This window comes from Branchiostoma belcheri, unplaced genomic scaffold (genome assembly GCF_001625305.1).
Source record: "Branchiostoma belcheri isolate BF01 breed outbred unplaced genomic scaffold, Haploidv18h27 scaffold14, whole genome shotgun sequence".
Classification (NCBI taxonomy): Eukaryota; Metazoa; Chordata; class Leptocardii; order Amphioxiformes; family Branchiostomatidae; genus Branchiostoma; species Branchiostoma belcheri.
The window spans coordinates 1,575,820-1,594,798 of record NW_017802824.1 but is presented as its reverse complement, the minus strand read 5'-3'; the positions used below and the strand labels follow the sequence as shown (position 1 = coordinate 1,594,798).

The window sequence follows — 18,979 nt, the reverse complement described above, 5'->3', positions numbered from 1 at the left end:
AATATTTCCCCCCAAATTTATATTAATTGTGCACTTTTTCACTAGATGTGGCTACGCAGTCCTGGAAAACAGCGTTTAGTGCATATTTTCAAACAGAAAAATCGCGTCCCCGCGCCCCTCATGTTGCCGCCCGGCGATCTCAGCTGAAGCGAACAACCAATCAGAGACGCGTAACGCGGATACGTCATGCAAGATTTGCATACCGCCCGCCCACCGCTTCTGCTGGCTGCTGCCATGCTAGCTGCGCGCCGTACTTGAAATAAATTGACGTGTATTGCCGTATTTCTGGAAATAAATGCCGCGACACGAAGATCTAGCGCTGACTCGGCTTGCACCCAGCGTTCAGCGTCACCCGCGCCATTACCCCCGCCGTCATCCCGCACCGTCATTGCTGCGCCGTCACCCAACGTTTTTATCGGAACCAGACACCCCTCTGTTTGACCCCTTTTGAATGGTAAGACCCAAAACTGAAACCTCCCCATTCCTTAACAACATGGTAAATTCCATTTTCAGCATAACGGGGGTGTCCGGAGCACTTAAAAACGCGGGAGTTTTGTTTATGTTTTGATCGTACACGTCAAACTGCCACGCTGGTCTACGCTGCGCGCTGGTCTCGGCTGCACTTCCGGGTTCCATAAATCGACACCATAAATCGACAAAGAAACAAATATTTCCCCCCAAATTTATATTAATTGTGCACTTTTTCACTAGATGTGGCTATGCAGTCCTGGAAAACAGCGTTTAGTGCATATTTTCAAACAGAAAAATCGCGTCCCCGCGCCCCTCATGTTGCCGCCCGGCGATCTCAGCTGAAGCGAACAACCAATCAGAGACGCGTAACGCGGATACGTCATGCAAGATTTGCATACCGCCCGCCCACCGCTTCTGCTGGCTGCTGCCATGCTAGCTGCGCGCCGTACTTGAAATAAATTGACGTGTATTGCCGTATTTCTGGAAATAAATGCCGCGACACGAAGATCTAGCGCTGACTCGGCTTGCACCCAGCGTTCAGCGTCACCCGCGCCATTACCCCCGCCGTCATCCCGCGCCGTCATTGCTGCGCCGTCACCCAACGTTTTTATCGGAACCAGACACCCCTCTGTTTGACCCCTTTTGAATGGTAAGACCCAAAACTGAAACCTCCCCATTCCTTAACAACATGGTAAATTCCATTTTCAGCATAACGGGGGTGTCCGGAGCACTTAAAAACCTTTTATTTTGACGCCCATAAACACATATGCAATTAAACAAAAACGTTCTGCATCATCTGCAGCCCAACAGCAATACGTATACCGAACAACAGACCAATCCGTCCAGCCGATCGCGAGAAACAGCTGCTGACAGAAATGTTTCGAACAATAGTAAAACCTCCTCGCGGAAGGATATCTCCTTCCCCGGAGGTAAAAACTGTAACAACTTGGAGGAGCTTAAAAAGCATTCAAATTCGAAAACTAATTGATTAACTTGGTGTGGCCTTGTAGAACTTGTACAACATTTCTATACATTGTTATTCTATTGCAATTACACAACGATCACACAATGTTTGCAACTGGGTCCTAGCCTAATAACTACTGGTAAAATGATACAAACTGCACTAGACCCCTGCATGAAGCATGAGCATATTTACCTTTCTCCAGACAGAGTTGTACCAGCTCCAGGTGTCCATTGTCCACAGCCATGTGGAGACAGGTGTTCTCATCATTGTCCTGGTCTGTCACCATCTACATGTAGTGCACAAACAGGGAGGAAGGGAGAATGCCACATCCATATGTAATATATGGTGACAGGAGTCTAAATCCCTCCTACTATAAAATTGCAACATGATGTAACCCGACACTAGTTACCATGGTGACAGACATCTGGTTCAGGTCATTGACCTTATTTGTTTGGAAAGAAGAAGAAGAAACAGAAGAAAAACAACACCTAGTGCACAAGCAGGGAGGAAAGGAGAATGCCATTAGCCCCTGTCACACATTCACCAAAATCCTCTGAATTTATTCCCGAACACCAGCCAACTAGGTTCGGCTGACATTCATGAGCACTCTGATCAGATTTAGGTCACGCCTACCCTTACAATTTCTTTGCAAATTGAAGCCGATTTTGAGTTAAATTTGTGTCAAATTTGAGCCCGAAACATGCCCAAACAGTACTGACTTAGTACTTCAATCCCGAATGGTTGGCTTGAATGATTGTGTTCTGCTTAGTAAACTTACTTCTGGAAAATCATGAAAGGTAAAACAGAACTATGTGCATATTTACTTATAAAAGAAAAAAATCACTTAAATTTCACATTACAGGTAAGACACAGGTCTGGTCTATAGAACTTTATTAATCTTTCTTGTCCTGGTTTCATAATAAACATTTATTTATTAATTTAATGCTTCATGACAACAAACCTGAGAAATGGTCACCCATCCGTCTAACTTCTCTGCAGCAGTGAACAACATCTGTGCCAGCTCCAGGTTACCCGACTGGCAGGCGAAGTGCAGGGGTGTGAGCAGTTCCTCCTCACACGCACGCAGGTTCGCTCCGGCGGAGATCAACAACGCGCCGATCTCGTTAGACTCGTGAATGGCGCAGAGATGGAGGGCCGTCATCTCCTGTTTGTCTTTGGCCTGGGGAAAAATGTTGACATTGATTGATTGATTGGTTTATTGAGAATAAAATTGGTAGGAAAAAATTAGTATCAAAAAAGGAAAAAAAAACTGCAGTAAAAATTACAAGTTGCCAATAAAATTGGTAGGAAAAAATTAGTATAAAAAGTAAAAAAACTGCAGTAAAAAATTACAAGTTAATATATTGAACAGTGGTATCTTTTTACACAACAAAAAATGGATACAATTAATTTCTTGTACAATGCTTGACAACAACTATAAACAAAAACACTACAAGTACAAGACCAATCTATTTTTTATGTTAGGCCACACCAATTTAATTTCTTGTTAACAGATTCGCCCGCTTCATTTTTTTCTGATTTGCAAAAAAAAAAAATTCAGAATCAACTGCAAAATGCACATATTTTGCCCTGAACAGTTTAAAACAGTACTTTTCTTCCTAGTTGTTACAGTTATTCCATCTTTCAATGCAGTGGTATCATTAAAAGTTCAAAATTCATTGTTTAAATTTTGAACCAGCCTGATGTGTTGACTTCATGGCTCCTATCGTACCATTTTGGGCCATAATAGGATGCCTAGGCCTGTTTTTATTTTTATTTTTTCGCCCGCCCGCTCCATTATTTTTCTAGAAAAATCCGTTAACCAAGAAATTAAATTGGTGTGGCCTTACCTCCACGTTTATTCCTTCACAGCGCAGCAGGTCTTGTGCCGCGGTCACGTTGTCCCTGATACAGGCGAAGTGGAGCGCCGTCTGCCCGTAGTAGTCCTTCTCATTCACGTGTACGCCCTGCGACACCAGGTACTGGATCACACTGTTCTGCTGAGTCAACGCTGCTTCATTGATCTGTATAATAAGAAAAGACTTAGCAGGAAAGTTCATCTGTGTTGGTACAAGTCATTATGAAAGAAAGACTAAGCTTTAACTTCCAACACTTAGATTACAGAATTGGGACTTACCCAAATTTTCGGTTGACTCCATCAACCTTAGTTAAAGAGTTTGACTTGTTCCAACACAATAAGGAGAACTCACCATAAATTTTCGGCTGATCCCGTCAACCTTCGTCAGATTTGTGATGCAATCGCTGACTTTCCGGAAGTCGGAAACGTGATGACGTCAGGAGTGCATCAAAAGTGGCGGGAAGACGGTATCTCCCACCATCACGGTTCAGAGAGGGTTGGTGGGCCCTGATGTAAACTGCCTCCTTCACGTCATCACGTTTCCGACTTCCGGAAAGTCAGCGATTGCATCACAAATCTGACGAAGGTTGACGGGATCAGCCGAAAATTTATGGTGAGTTCTCCTTATTGTGTTGGAACAAGTCAAACTCTTTAACTATGTATTCTACCAACACAGATGAGCTTTCATTCCATCAACCTTGTTCACGCAATGGACCCGTCTACTCTTGGAACGTGACGTCAGAGACACATGACCGTAGTACCGTCACTAGTAGCAGGTCATACGTGCCAGATAACTTGTGTCATAAGAGCTCACAGACCTACCCTGAACAGAGACGGGGGGCTACACAAGTTATCTGGCATGTATGACCTGCTACTACAGTCACGTGTCTCTGGCATCACGTTCCAAGAGTAGACGGGTCCATTCCGTGAACAAGGTTGATGGAGTCAACCGAAAATTTGGGTAAGTCCCAATTCTGTAACCTACATGTAAGTGTTGGAAGTGAAAGAAAAGACGTCAAAAACAGTTTTCCTCATTTTTTTTCTTTAAGCTACCAACAGGGATATATAGTGAGAGTCACAGATACAATGTAGGTATATGTCACTGTAGTATAAGACATAACTGTGTTTATGACTAAGTTCCCTACTTTAAACTTTCACTAAATGACTAGAACAGTCCTTCAAAGGTTATTGTGTACTAGTAAGCTAGATTTTACAATATTTTCAGGTGATAATTCATGATAACTTAAAATTCCATCTAATACCAGCTCTTTAGAAAAGAACAAGAAATAGTCATGCCTTCAAATACCAGAGTTATCAACCAAGAATTGAGGTTTCAAAAACAATCGTTGCGTGGAACTCGTTGCCACCAAAGTACAGTTGGGGCATCATTATTAGATACATGTAGCTTTAAACAACTCCTGCAATTAGGTATGCAAAGATTGTGTGTAACAGGTCGTTCTATGTGATATAGCTAGCTGCCGCCAGGCTGTGTGCCTGTGAAGCTGGTGTGTTATGCCAAAGGGTGGTTATGGCAGCTATACAGGTACAGATAACACATACCTGCTCCTCTGACTGCTCCCTTTTCAATTTCCTGAAGCGAGCGGCAAAGTGGATCGCTCTGGTGTCATCTTCTCCTTTACGATTCACATCTGAAGGATAGGAAGAAAGGATACACATGAGGGAACTACATATTACCAGTAATTTATATCTTCTGTTCTGTGTTGTTCATTTGCAAACCCTTTAGTTGGAAATGTCTGAGAACAATGGAAACAAAATTATTCATTTCTGTTTTCTTTAGTTAGGGTAGACCTCAACAGAAATTGATTTTATAATCTTATTTTTACATATCTTATAATCTATGTAATTCTTCTAGATCAGGAAGTACTTGACTTGTTGTCTTATAGATGTTAAAGGTTCAACTGACCAAGCCCACAACACACAAACACAGTCAACAAATTAAACCTGGCCAAGGTGACCACTCAGGGGACCAATGAAATCTAGTCTTAGGCTACACCAATTTAATTATTTGGTTCATGGATTCGCCCACTTCATTTCTTTTTTTTTTGATTTGCAAAGAAAATAAAAGATATTCAATTTGGCCTCTGATCTGAATCAACTCCAAAATGCTCATATTTTGGCCCGAACAGTTGAAGGAATTCGCTTCATATTTTTCGAGTGAAAAAATTCAAGAACCAACAAGTCAAATTGGTATAGCCTTATTGTAGTCGCAGACATGATTCTTGATGTCACTGGGAAAAATCTATCAAAGGGAACACGTGAAAGTTGTCATATTGGGCCAGGCAGTCCTTACGTAGAAGTGGTCATCACTTGTACAAGATTGACTGTATTGCATAAACTTACTTGCTCCATTTTCCACCAACAGTTTGACCATTTGGTAGTCGTTGTTCCTGGCTGCGTAGTGTAGCGGACACAGCTTCTCCTCGTCCAGTTCGTTGATTTTCCTCCGTTTGGCGTTGCCGGAAAAGCGGCTCAGTATCTTCATCATGACCTCTTCATCTCCATCTCTTGCAGCCTACAACACAACAAAAAACCATGATCATTATGTTTACCAAAGGAAAACATATAGTTTTTTCTGTTTCCTCTTCTTCTTCTTTTTCTCCAAACCAATAAGGTCAATGACCTGGACCAGACGTCTGTCACAATGGTAACTAGTGTTTACATCATGTTGCAATTTTATAGCAGGAGGGATTTAGACTCCTGACAGTCTGAACATATACAGTATGTAAGAATTATCAGAGCAGACCAATTATATATATATATTATGTGAAGGTAAACATTATCTTAAAGTTTCTAGTTCTTACATGCTTTCTTCAAGTGCAGGGTTCAAAATACTTTTTTACCCAGACAAATCATACCTCAGTTCATGATGTTGGCAACAGATATGGATCAAATTGAAAGCTGTATGCAAATGAGTAACCATAAGAGTTCACACGCGGGTAACAACACAGCAAAAAGAAGCCAAAATACAAGTTACATACCAAGTGCATTACTTTCAGGTGCATGTTATAGCAGGTACACATCAGAAATACGTGTAATGTTACTAGTACCCACATTACTCTGATTTTTCCTGCACTAAGTTGCATATACAGGTGGTATTTTGAGCCCTGACTTGTGAGCTTTGACAGTAACAGAGAAGCTAGCAACTCGAGCTTAGCATGATGGAAATATTTTGTATCCAGCACAAATGTCAGGACTTACATTGTAGTCTGCAACCTGGAAACTAAATCTTCCCTGGAATTTATGACTAGTGGGGTAAGCTACCAAGTTTAGCTCAAGATTCATGGTGGAAATGTCAAAAATCCACGAGAAAGGTCAGGGCTTAGTCTATGTTCAGAAGACAATTATACATAGGGCCACACCAATTTAATTTCTTGGTTAATGGATTCTCCCACTTCAAAATCAGAATCAACTGCAAAATGCTCATATTTTGCCATTTTGCCCTGAACAGTTGAAAACAGTCCTTTTCTTCCTAGTTGCATGTTACAGTTACATGTATTCCATCTTTCAATGCAGTGGTATCATTAAAAGTTCAAAATTCATTGTTACCTTCGCCAAGAAGGTTATGTTTTCAGTAGCGTTTGTCTGTGGGTATGTGTGTGTGTGTGTGTGTGTGGTTTAGCAAGATAACTCGAGAAGCAGTAAATGGATTGAAATGAAACTTGGTAGGTGGGTAGGTCTTCATGAGACCTAGAAATGATTAGATTTTGGGCCCCCTGGCGGCTTTCCTAGGTACTGCAGCAGAACTTCGGGTTTTGATATCTCGTGATCTGGACATGCTAGGGTCACGAATTTTGGATGGCAGATAGCTCTCGGGATAGGGAAGAAGTGACATGAGTTTGGATCCCCTAGTGGCTTGTTCTGGAACTGCAGGATCATTTGTTGAAAAATTTTCAAAGGAGGATAACTCAAGAACCGGTTGACGGATTGTAGTGATTTTTGGTATGTAGATAGTTGGAGTGATGCTTGACATAATCAGATGACAATTATGCAAATTAGGAGCTAATTTGCATAATTAATGAGGGGATTCTATAAATCTGGTTTGTTTGATAATAGGACTATGAAACACTTGTGACATCTACTTGAGAAGGTTCCGGGTCGGAGTTTAATTCTGACCAGGGTTCCAAATAGTGCGCAGTAAATCGCCGGATCTGCGAGGTTGTCACGCTAGGTTTGGCTCCCCATAGCTCGGCGATCGCTGTAGATTTTCAACTAGGTTTTGAATTGATCAAAAAGCCTTGGGATTGTAGTGTTTTTCGGCGCGGTGAAGTTGGACGGTCAGCGAAGCGTTTTTGGTATTAGTCCGCGAGCAAGGGTGATGCGGTTTGTCGCCTGATGACCCAAATAGCTGCGTTCTATGTGGAATTTCTAGGGGTTCGCGTCACCGGATTTTGCGAAAAACTTATCGCAACAACCTATATTTTTTTTCTGTTTTTCAGAAACAGGAAGTAGTAAGCTATTTCAGCATATAAGCCGTTAGCCTGGGAAAATTCGTTTTTTCCGAGCAGGTCCGTTAGAAAAAACTGCAAAAAAACTACATTTTTCGTATCCAAAATTTACGTTTAACTACAGTTTCTACCCAAATTATAGAGTCGACGGACAATAACCAAAATTGTATCGGAAGCCGGCTGGAAACCTCCGTTGACTGATGTAATGAGATTTCCCGGCGTACTTTTTTTGGCGGAGTTATAGCCCTTCGGTCTGAGGGTGTCCGCCGGATCCAAAATCGTGAAAAAAACTCCGGTCCGAGACCTTAAAAGCACGGCGCATGCGCAAAAAATGACGTCATCGATGACGTCATTCGTATGGATTTAAAAGTTTTTGGCAAAAGTTATCCGATTCTGACAAAAAACCGCATCATTTTGCTTTTTCGAGTAAAAAAGTCCGTATATTTCATGCCCAGGCCCTAGGCGCCCCCCTCCCCCTTTCCCGCCCCCCCCCGAAATCCCCGTCAGGGCAATTTTAATCGTTTCTGGAAGGTAAACAGTTGTTGCATGAATTCACTTTCTATGTCATTTTATATGAGTCGACCTCTGAATTTGACTTTCGTATAATTTCGGCGAAGTTTCTCTATTTATGGTGACTTAAACTGACATTTAACAGCAAAATCGAAGTGTTTTAAGCCTTCTTTAAGGCAAAACTGGGTTTTCTGATGTTCGGTTCAGGGCTCCTTAAATTCGCGACTTTCTTTCCTTTGGGTGGTGTTAAGTGATAGCCTAATAAGTACTCCTCACATCTTTACAGGGTTTATTTCAACTTCTTGCTCCTAGCCACGGCAATATCACCCAGATTGTGTTTTGCACCTCGTAATAATGCAGCCTTTCACACATTTAAGGAGCGCTTTGCTACTTAATAGGCCATTCACGGCGAAATAGTGAAGAGTTTGGTGTCGGACGCGTTTGATTCGGAAAGTGCGAACCCTGGTCTATCATTCAAGGTCGAAATCTGACGAATTCTTCCTTTTACTTTAAAGCGACGAACCTAAAACGCGACCCCATGCTGTTTTCCCAGGGGACCCGATGACGTCACTGCGTGACGTCATCGATACCAACTGTTAAGAACGTTTTCTGCAAGTATGCGGCACCGAAACCACGAAAAGAACACATATATCCATAGCCAAGATCCAGGGCAGACTTTTATTTCCGTTATAACTGTTGTGAGGAAAGCGATGTTTGAAATAACGGTATTTTTCTACTTGTCCCATTGTAACGCTGCCTGGGACCCGAGACTTGGCAATATAGCCTTAGAACACTGCATTTTTCACATGACTTTAAACCACTGCCGCGGGAAAAGTACTCATCGCAGACATGTGAAATTTGGATATATGATAGATATGATGTTTCTGAAGAATTATGATAATTTTTTATGAAAAATAATCTCCTTAAGGTTCCGGGTCGGAGTTTAATTCTGACCAGGGTTCCAAATAGTGCGCAGTAAATCGCCGGATCTGCGAGGTTGTCACGCTAGGTTTGGCTCCCCATAGCTCGGCGATCGCTGTAGATTTTCAACTAGGTTTTGAATTGATCAAAAAGCCTTGGGATTGTAGTGTTTTTCGGCGCGGTGAAGTTGGACGGCCAGCGAAGCGTTTTTGGTATTAGTCCGCGAGCAAGGGTGATGCGGTTTGTCGCCTGATGACCCAAATAGCTGCGTTCTATGTGGAATTTCTAGGGGTTCGCGTCACCGGATTTTGCGAAAAACTTATCGCAACAACCTATATTTTTTTTCTGTTTTTCAGAAACAGAAAGTAGTAAGCTATTTCAGCATATAAGCCGTTAGCCTGGGAAAATTCGTTTTTTCCGAGCAGGTCCGTTGAAAAAACTGCAAAAAAACTACATTTTTCGTATCCAAAATTTACGTTTAACTACAGTTTCTACCCAAATTATAGAGTCGACGGACAATAACCAAAATTGTATCGGAAGCCGGCTGGAAACCTCCGTTGACTGATGTAATGAGATTTCCCGGCGTACTTTTTTTGGCGGAGTTATAGCCCTTCGGTCTGAGGGTGTCCGCCGGATCCAAAATCGTGAAAAAAACTCCGGTCCGAGACCAGAACAAGAAAAACACCTGAGGATATAGATTATGTAAATGAGGACCTAATTTGCATAATTAATGGCAAATGTTTGTAATTTCATAGTTGTAACTGCTGGGAATTTCATACTTGCCACATTTGGAAGTTAGTGAAGGTGGACATCAATAAACATAATTTATTCAAATCATGACCTCATTTGCATAATTCATGAGGAAGTGCTATAGTAGCCTTTTTGTTAAGATAAGGCTGTCAATGATTGGAGAATATGATCAACTGATATAATCCATGCAAATGAGGCTCTTATTTACAAAATCAATGATTAAAATTCATTGTATAATTTGTCAACCGCAAGGGTTAACATCATTTGGCGAAGGTATGAGATCGTGGAACTCTTGTTTAAATTTTGAACCAGCATGGCTCCTATGGTACCATTTTGTGCCATAATAGGATGCCTAGACCTGTTTTTATTTTTTTTTCGCCCGCCGGCTCCATTATTTTTCTAAAAAAATCCGTTAACCAAGAAATTAAATTGGTGTGGCCTATGTATTCATTATACCATAAATGCCATGCTTACATTCTGTATTCAGTTCAAAGTGTTTCCTACTAGTACCTTAAGATATTATTTTATTTCAAGAATCTCACAGGTTGTGACTTTTGCTCGTAACACCTGGTGTACAACTACAAGTTTACTGTTTTTAACTAGCAATCTTATAAGTCATTCCTCAGATTGAATTCTTCAGTAGACTTAGGGATTTCTTAAATTTGACTTAAGGTTTGAAACTGAAGCACTGCTTTTTTTAGATGCCTTTGTAGCAATCTCTGTTGAATATATTCTTTCAAGAAATTAGAATGCCAAAGATCTCCATTGTTAAGATGTAATAATTTGGGGATAAGAAAATTCTGTAATAATTTGGGGATAAGAAAATTCTGGTAATTACAAGACACTGGATAATATAAAATTGGTGAAAAATTATGAAAAAACACAACTTATAAAACTAAATGTTACTGAAGAAAATGTTAATGTTTAACTTTAAGGTAACTGCTACCTATTATTACTCTTATAACATACAAAATTTGCTGACTCAGTAACACCAATTTTCTTGGATTCTACCCAAGGATGTGGCCTTCTATTTAATTCTCCACAACTGTACACTGACTCTTCCAACTGGGTGCAGTTGAAAGAAAGATCACGATTCTTGATTCTAATTGCAATAAATTATTCATGATAGTTGATCGGACCTAACACAATCTACATGATGTAACGTTATTTGCAATTCTAAGCAATAGATTACATACTAGATATACAGTATTATAAAGCACGGAAGTTAAACATATTTTGTAGGTGTTATATTAAGGCTCTTGATCAATGCAAATTGTACTAATATTAGTGATTGGTGTCTTTGAATAAGAAGCGAAACAGGCTTAGTACTCAGGGCATTGACAGAAATCTACAGAGCACTCAAGATAATTAGATACTGGCTACCTTCAACATGATAAATTGCACCAGAGATGAAAAAAAGCATTCTTGTGCATCTTCATACAAAATAAACTTAGGCCATTCCAATTTAATTTGTTGTTTCTCGGATTTTTTTCAGAAAAAATATGAAGCGACAGGGCGAAATAAAATAAAAAAACAGGCCAAGGCACCCCATGATAGTCGGAAATGTTACAATATGAGCCATGAAGTGAACGTACCAGGCTGGTTTATAATTAAAATAGCAGATTTTGAACTTTTAATCAAATTCAAACAAAATTGCATTATTACTTTAAAAAACTTTAACAACTAGGAAGGAAAGGACTTTCTTCAACCGTTGGGGCCAAAATATGTCTTTCAATTTTTCATTGAGTATTTTGCTATTTATGCAAATAAAAAAAAGGGACAGGGCAAATCTGTGAAACAACAAATTAAATTGGTATGGCCTTACACTACTCAGTATTTTTTTTTTGGATGAGACTTGTATGTTGTGGTATGTACAGTATTTGTAATTGACACGAATTTGAAGAAATCACCTGTGACAGCAAATACTGACTTGATGTACGTTATTCATCAAATGTGACACTTATGATTGTAAAGCTGCCAGCCTCATCCAAATATTATTATTTCTAGTTTATGCAGATTAACACATCTTTCCAGTAAATTTCTCATGTTTAGATACTTAAATGTGTTTATGAATGTCTTTTACATGTATTTGCCATGCCCCTTTTATGCATTGCTGTACATGCAAAACATCTACAAGAATCCACCTTAGTTTGTTGAAGGGACGGGTTTTATATAACACAGCACATCTTTCTGGTAAATTTCTCATGTTTAGATACTTAACGTTAAATGTGTTTATGTCTTCTATTTGCCATGCCCCTTTTATGCATTGCTGTACATGCAAAACATCTACAAGCATCCGCCTTACTTGTTGAAGGGACAGGTTTTGTATTTACATTGACACAGCACATCTTTCTGGTAAATTTCTCATGTTTAGATACTTAACGTTAAATGTGTTTATGTCTTCTATTTGTCATGCCCCTTTTATGCATTGCAGTGCATGCAAAACATCTACAAGCATCCACCTTTAGTTTGTTGAAGGGACAGGTTCTATATTTACCGACGTGCCTTTTGGATTTACAAAACAAATGCGTCGGGTGTTTTTCTCCAGTTACTAAGGACATTTTTCTGTTGTGTCATTGATCAGTTGTAACAAAACAAACATACTCGCATTCAGTCTTCAAATACGGATCAGCTTGTCAATACTGTAGCCTAGGATGGTTCAGAAAAAAAACATACAAGAGAAGAGGGTGGGGCAAACTTGCACTATACTACCTTTCGGAATTCTTATTCAGGTGTAAAGAATTCTTTATAGAAAGCCTTTCGGAATTCTCATTTGTAAAGAATGAAAAAAAGGAGCTTTCTGGAAAAAAATTTCTTAGCACTGGCCGTAATAACCTTTTTTATTGTTCCAGGTAGTATTTGAAGTACAACTGTGAATTTGTGTTCAGTAGCAATTGATTTCTACTGATTTTGATAGTACTAAAATTTGAACTTTGTGCTGTGCTTCTGCCCCTTCAAACTTATATTAGAATTCGTCTAATCTGGATCTATGTCTTCATAAAAAATTTATGGTGTTTTTGTTGTATAATAACTAGAAATGTCTTTCTTTAAAAAATATTTACATGTACATCTTTACATTCATGTATTCTAAATAAGAAATCTGCAAAATAGATTGTAGATTGTAGGGATGTGACTGTACCGTGATAATTTTGTCAAATCATACTTCCCACTTTGTGTATTATGATATGAATGCCTGAGGCAAAAACCAAACAGGTGGGAATTTTAAATTTATGTCAACACAACAGGTGAAACTTTAGGTATGGTGGGAGGAACTGGCATGTTCAAATGAGCTGGGGAAGGGTAAAAAAAACAACAAAAGAACAAGATGCACATATAAGATGAAACTGGCATAAAATCTAGATGGAAGCTTCAGGATTTGAAGAGTATTCTAAAATTATTATTCTTTCTTCTTTGTAGGTAGGTGGCCAACATCAAATTTAATCAGATTTATCTTTGTCTTTTAATAAAATTAAAACTAAAAGGAAAAATAATTTTTTAAAATTGTGTTTTAATGGAATAGATAAAAATCACAGTTTCTGTGGGTTGACAAATTAAGTTTATCATGATCTATTAAAAGCCTATTAGAATGTTTTGATTGTAGACCATAATATGCATAATATTAGGGATCATAAATAGGAAACCATAACGATTTTGTTTGCAATGTTTAATGCTCAGATATTTAAAGTAAAGTAAGAAACATGTACTTTAACTATTCCAACAAACAACCCAAACACTGACCCTGCCTGACTGCACAACACAATACCATGTACATGTAAACAACACCAGACAATTAAGGTTTTCCCACACTTATTTGGTGCACCAGTCCAAATAAAAAATCCACTAATTTGGCAATCGCGGGAATTTGCGAATCCAGTCTAACTACCGCAAGGAAACTATACATCCATGGTGTGAGTGACATGTGTTTGCTAACGTGCCACAAGGCATAATACGACCTGTATGACAAGAAACAACGCTAAGTGCAAAATATGTATGTGGGGGGAGGGGGGCGCCGTACCTGGTGTAGAGAGACGTTCAGCGCTTCCGCACTTTCCCACCGCCTTAGCCCTCCGTCAGCCTCCCTCTCCGGCCCTGGTGGCTTCGGATCGTCGATGTCGACCACGGCCGGCTTACCGGGCGCCTCCTGCAGCTCCATGGCGCCGTTCTCCATCCCGGCCAGGTCTCCCGTTAGCGTGTAGGACCCGGACATGTTGGCGGTCCAAGCGGTCCCTGGGACGGCGGACGGGTACACGATCTCTACCGGGGGGAGCTCAGGACTAACCTCGCCTGGTGTCACACGGTTGCCCGATCCTCCCGTACTCGGCCTGCTCATCAGCCTGAAACGGTCCACGGTGATATACTGTGTCCCTGAGTGTTTACAGGACTGTAAATCATTCGCCAGAACCCCATATATTGTTTGCCACCAGGGCGTGTCCCCGTCTTGTAAAGGTGTTTTTGTGTACTACAGGTCATCTCCAGGCAGCGATGATACCTCATTTGCATACGGACAATGTAGTTCAACTTCATCTTGGCCACGCCCACCTTTCTTTGTGATGGCACTTGAAAGTGAACGAATTTTTGAAAATAAAAAGGCTATTTTAATACCTTCGAAACGTTTTTTAATTCGAGGCTATAATTTTCATCTTCTTTTAATATTGTTTAAAGTTTAATCCAATAAATGAATGAATGAATGAACTTTATTGCTCGACAATCGTACATGGTACAATGTGTGGCAGTAATACAACAATACTACAAAACTAAACTATCTTATTATATTTCTTACTACAAATAACTACTATATGAGTTACAATATGTTCATGTATTGATGATATGGTCTCGCTTATGAAATAAAGTGTACAGAAATTGGCCTAAAAGAGGATCTCATTGTCAATGCTTCGGTAACCTGTGGACTTTTGATGGGAAAATATTTAGACATTAAAAAAATTAAAAGATTCCCTTACAGAATGTCTCCATAATGTTGCGTTTCCAACACTATATTGCAATTAAAAAGGAAAATACGTCATTCGTTTGCAATATGACTATAAATTCGGACAGCAAGCTCGCCTCTTCTAAATGAAATTAAAACGGCGTACAGCAATGTAACCAAATGCTATAATGATTATGTAATATTACGTTTTTTTTTACAATAAAACGTAGCCAGAGGGTGACGAAAAACAAAACGTTATGCCAACTGTGCCACTCCTTCACAATAATAATTGATCTCACCGAAAAATTTCAGGACTGTCAAGTGATTGATACTCGATAGCGCAGACGGAATTTCATCAACCTAAACTTTATTAATACAATTGGGCTAGGGTAATATCACAACAATAATGTATACTCGTTACCCGAAATGTCGTTTAATGACTACTCTATAATAATAATGATTGGTCCCATGGCTAAAACCTAAGAGTTCAAACGGATACTTCAAATGTGAAATGGTAGTGAGGGGCATGAAATAAACTGTAACTGGCTGGAGTCAGCGTAGATTACGATACATGAGATGTGGCTCCAAATAATTGCACAGAAATCACCATCCTCCCTGTCTCCTCATGCATGCGTCTGGTTCACACCTCCTTGCAGAACGATTGAAATGTGTTGAAATGATTAGGTTTATAGCCCATTGAAGCTTTCGACTGCCTGCAGAGGTTGGGTTTGGTGGGAAAAAAATTAAGTGCAAAAGAGAAACCCCGATAAAAAAAGCCTAAAAACACGTTAAAAATAACCCCAAACCCAAACCTCTGCTTGGAGAGTACCTAAATACCAGCATTATCATGGCAATCATCGTAATGGCATAAAGGACCATACACTGCAATCTCTATCAAACTCGCAAGAGGCGCTTCTGTAGGGTCATTATTTTGTTGACCCGGAAGTGATGCTATGACGCTGTCGAATACAACAGCAACAGGTGTCTCCAGATCCACAGCTCTCCGAAGTTTCGCACACCGAAAAACTGTTATGAGATAGCCAAATGAAGTCATGGTTAGTAGGACAGTAGTTTTGTGTTCATGTCAAATGCTTACTTATTTCATCTAACAGTATAGAGCGGCCTAAATTGGAATTCTACAGGATTTGAAACTACTTGCTACCAAGGAGGCCGATTCTATCTATCCGGCCGTAGACTGTGACGAAAGTGTTAATGATTTGTGTGCTTCTCTATTCACACACAGGGTAACCAGGGATCAGTCTTGAGCGAGGAAAAGCTTCAGGAACTAGAAAAGGCTACAAACTGTAAGCAAATCTTCCAGCTTCAGTTTGATCAGCCGAATTTTAGATGCTTTTTGGTATTGTTCAGAACTTATGATGCTTAAGATTTCTGCAAGATACTAACTGCTCTGACCCCTTCATTTTTCTACAGTCAGTGCCAAAGAAATCACGAAAATTTTGAAGAGATATGGAGCACTGGACAATTCACCCAATGGGGAAGAAGGTAAGGTATTAAAAAGCAGTCTTTGGGTATAGATTGTACAAGTAGTCATACCAAATTACAGTACATGTAACGTTACCTTTTGAAAGTTCATTCTATCTGGACACTTTCACATTTTGTACTACAAAACGTATCGCTGTTTGTTATCTATTTCTTATATTCTTAAAAGCATTGAAACTTTAGTTAGTATTGTGCTAACGTTACATGTATAAAATGTTTCCTGACTGAACCTGAATATTAATCTTTTATTTCTTCACAATCTGCAGGAATTCCTATAACCAAATTCCTGAACATCCCTGAGGTGGTTGGGAATCCCATCATGCCGTGCGTGTTTGCCAAGTTCAGTGACCTGCAGGGCGGTAACCTCGGCCCTGAACCCTTCCTCCTGCTGTTCTCCATGCTGCACCCTGATCAACCAATGGACAAGAAGCAGAAGTGTGAGTCATCTGATCTAATCATTTGTTCTAGCCAATCAGAGAGCACAATTTTTTGTATCATTACCAGTGTTCTAGCTAGCCAGGCTGAATTTTTTTTTTCTGTTTAACATGTTCGGTGCGACAATCCTAGGGTGGTCTGGAGGCATGCTCCAAGGGAAAATCTTGACCCTCTAAAATGCTATTTCCTGTATTTTGAGGGCCAAATTTTGCTGGTAGAGCTAAGTTTCTTTCCATATTTTAACACACCAATTTTTTACAAATTGGGCAAAATTTTTTTCCATCACGAGCAGAAAAATTCTGTCAAATGGAAGATGGCTAGAACATCAATCATCACCGAACTTAAACAGTACCTTACATGCCCGTAGCCAGGGGAGGTTCGGGGGGTTCGGAAGAACCCCCCTCACAAGGCTCAAAGGTCCACTTTTTGGTCCACTTTTTATGTAAAGGTCCACTTTTTATGTAAAGGTCCAAGATTTTTCTTGAAAGGATGGACTGGAATCGTAGAAAAACTGCTCCCTTTGTCATTGAATGAAAATTTATCTCTGATTTTTTCTTGGAAATCCTCTCAAAAATGCACGAAATGCCATTTTAGAAGGTTCATTTTTCAAAATTTCCCGGGGGAGCATGCCTCCGGCCCCCCTAGGAACCTTGTGCCTTCGGCGCTCGCCTCGTGCCTACGGCGCTCGAGGTCCCCTCAAGCAGTGGGAAGAACCCCCCATTCAAAATCCTGGCTACGGGCATGCCTTACTTCTTTTAACACCTGACTCTCTGTGTTTCGTCAGTTGCGTTTGACATGTTGGATGTGGACAGCCAGGAACAGCTGGGGTTTGAGGAGCTGTTCAGCCTGTACAAGCTGCTGTACAGCCCCGCGCTGTCCGACCAGAAGATCTCTCACCTGACAGCACAGGTGCTGTTCCGGGATGACCTGGCCACACCCGGATACATCAACTTTGACGAGTTCTGTCAGGTAGGTGGTGATATTTGGACTCTCGTAATGCCTAGGAAAAAAATGTTGTGTTTCCTGTTTCCAGACCGACCCTAGAAAAAACTGCAAGAGACATAACTTTTTCAAGCTGATAGAATTCTCTACTATATAGCTCCATTATCTTACACCAGAGTGATTTGACATTAAAACTATAACGTTAGGTGTCCTCATGCAAATTTTACTTCGTTTAATAAACTGTATTGTTTAAGGTAGATCACTACAGATCGCCAAATTGTAAAAAAAAAGAAAGAAAAAAATATAATCCCTACCTATAGACCCTAATTTTTCAGGACCGGAACAGGAAACTGTATTTTTTTCCTAGGCTTAACTAGAACGTCGTGTTATTTTCAGTTTATTAGACCACAAAAAGTTGATGGTCACTGATTTTGTTCTCTTCTTTAAAAAAAATAATTCTCCCTTTCACAGGTTTACATTTATCTGAAACATTGTTTGCATCAAGATGCCACAAATTAAGAACTTGCTATGATCAGTATACATTTGTATATACATAAGTTGAGCATGTGTAAGCTCTTCAACTACAAACTGTAAATACTTTTTCTACTACTACCAGCGGCCAAAATGAGAGAGTATGTTGTCATGAAGCTGTAGAAAGATAACAGTGCGCACTGGTTTGTTTCGATATGACAGGATAAGTCATTGGTGTACAACAGCGGTGAAATGTTGTTGATTAAATTATTAATTTGACTTCTTGAATTTCCTTCCAGCTTGTTCCTGTATCAGAAATCAAGAGCAGACTCACAGTACAGCTACAGCTTTCCTGACATTTCTGCTGTATATTATTGTGTGTTTTTCTAGTGTTTTGATGAATCTGTCCTATATAACACTCAATGACATATTGTCACAATTTTTTAAAAGTTTAATTATGTACATGTGTGCAGCAAACTACACAATTCTGACTAAAGATATTGACAAAAATGATCAAGTAATGTTATACTACTATCAAAAACGGAGAATATCTAGAGTTGTAAAATAACGTCACAATATATAGATCATCAATTGAACATTCTTATATACACTGATGTGACACTCACACATATCTTATGAAGACTATTTGAGTAATGAAACGTTAACTGCGATGTTTTCTTGTGGTAAATACATGTATGGGGAAGAATCATGTGTATAGTGTATTACTTTAGAAAAATTTACATTGAATACATGTACCAAATGTTAAA

At 39.7% G+C, this 18,979-nt stretch overlaps 2 protein-coding genes across 2 annotated transcripts in view; one reads left to right on the top strand and one right to left on the bottom strand.

Annotated features, from left to right (window-relative positions):
* Nucleotides 1-14,393, bottom strand: part of LOC109464719 (transient receptor potential cation channel subfamily A member 1 homolog) — a 33,384-nt gene extending 18,991 nt beyond the window's left edge. Inside the window, exons 1-6 of the mRNA XM_019761784.1 lie at nucleotides 13,956-14,393; nucleotides 5,655-5,826; nucleotides 4,854-4,942; nucleotides 3,286-3,459; nucleotides 2,397-2,615; nucleotides 1,628-1,721 (exon numbers count right to left, since the gene is read on the bottom strand). Coding sequence (XP_019617343.1) covers nucleotides 1,628-1,721; nucleotides 2,397-2,615; nucleotides 3,286-3,459; nucleotides 4,854-4,942; nucleotides 5,655-5,826; nucleotides 13,956-14,270 — 1,063 coding nt within the window. The 5' untranslated portion in view covers nucleotides 14,271-14,393. The remainder of the gene's footprint in view (nucleotides 1-1,627; nucleotides 1,722-2,396; nucleotides 2,616-3,285; nucleotides 3,460-4,853; nucleotides 4,943-5,654; nucleotides 5,827-13,955) is intronic.
* Nucleotides 14,394-15,833: 1,440 nt separating this feature from the next.
* LOC109464588 (calcineurin subunit B-like) lies at nucleotides 15,834-18,937 on the top strand. Its single transcript, XM_019761594.1, has 6 exons — nucleotides 15,834-15,919; nucleotides 16,108-16,168; nucleotides 16,296-16,367; nucleotides 16,631-16,801; nucleotides 17,584-17,768; nucleotides 18,512-18,937. The coding sequence occupies exons 1-6, from the start codon at nucleotides 15,917-15,919 to the stop codon at nucleotides 18,566-18,568; spliced, it is 549 nt and encodes a 182-aa protein (XP_019617153.1). The 5' UTR covers nucleotides 15,834-15,916; the 3' UTR covers nucleotides 18,569-18,937.
* The last annotated feature ends 42 nt before the right edge of the window (nucleotides 18,938-18,979 follow it).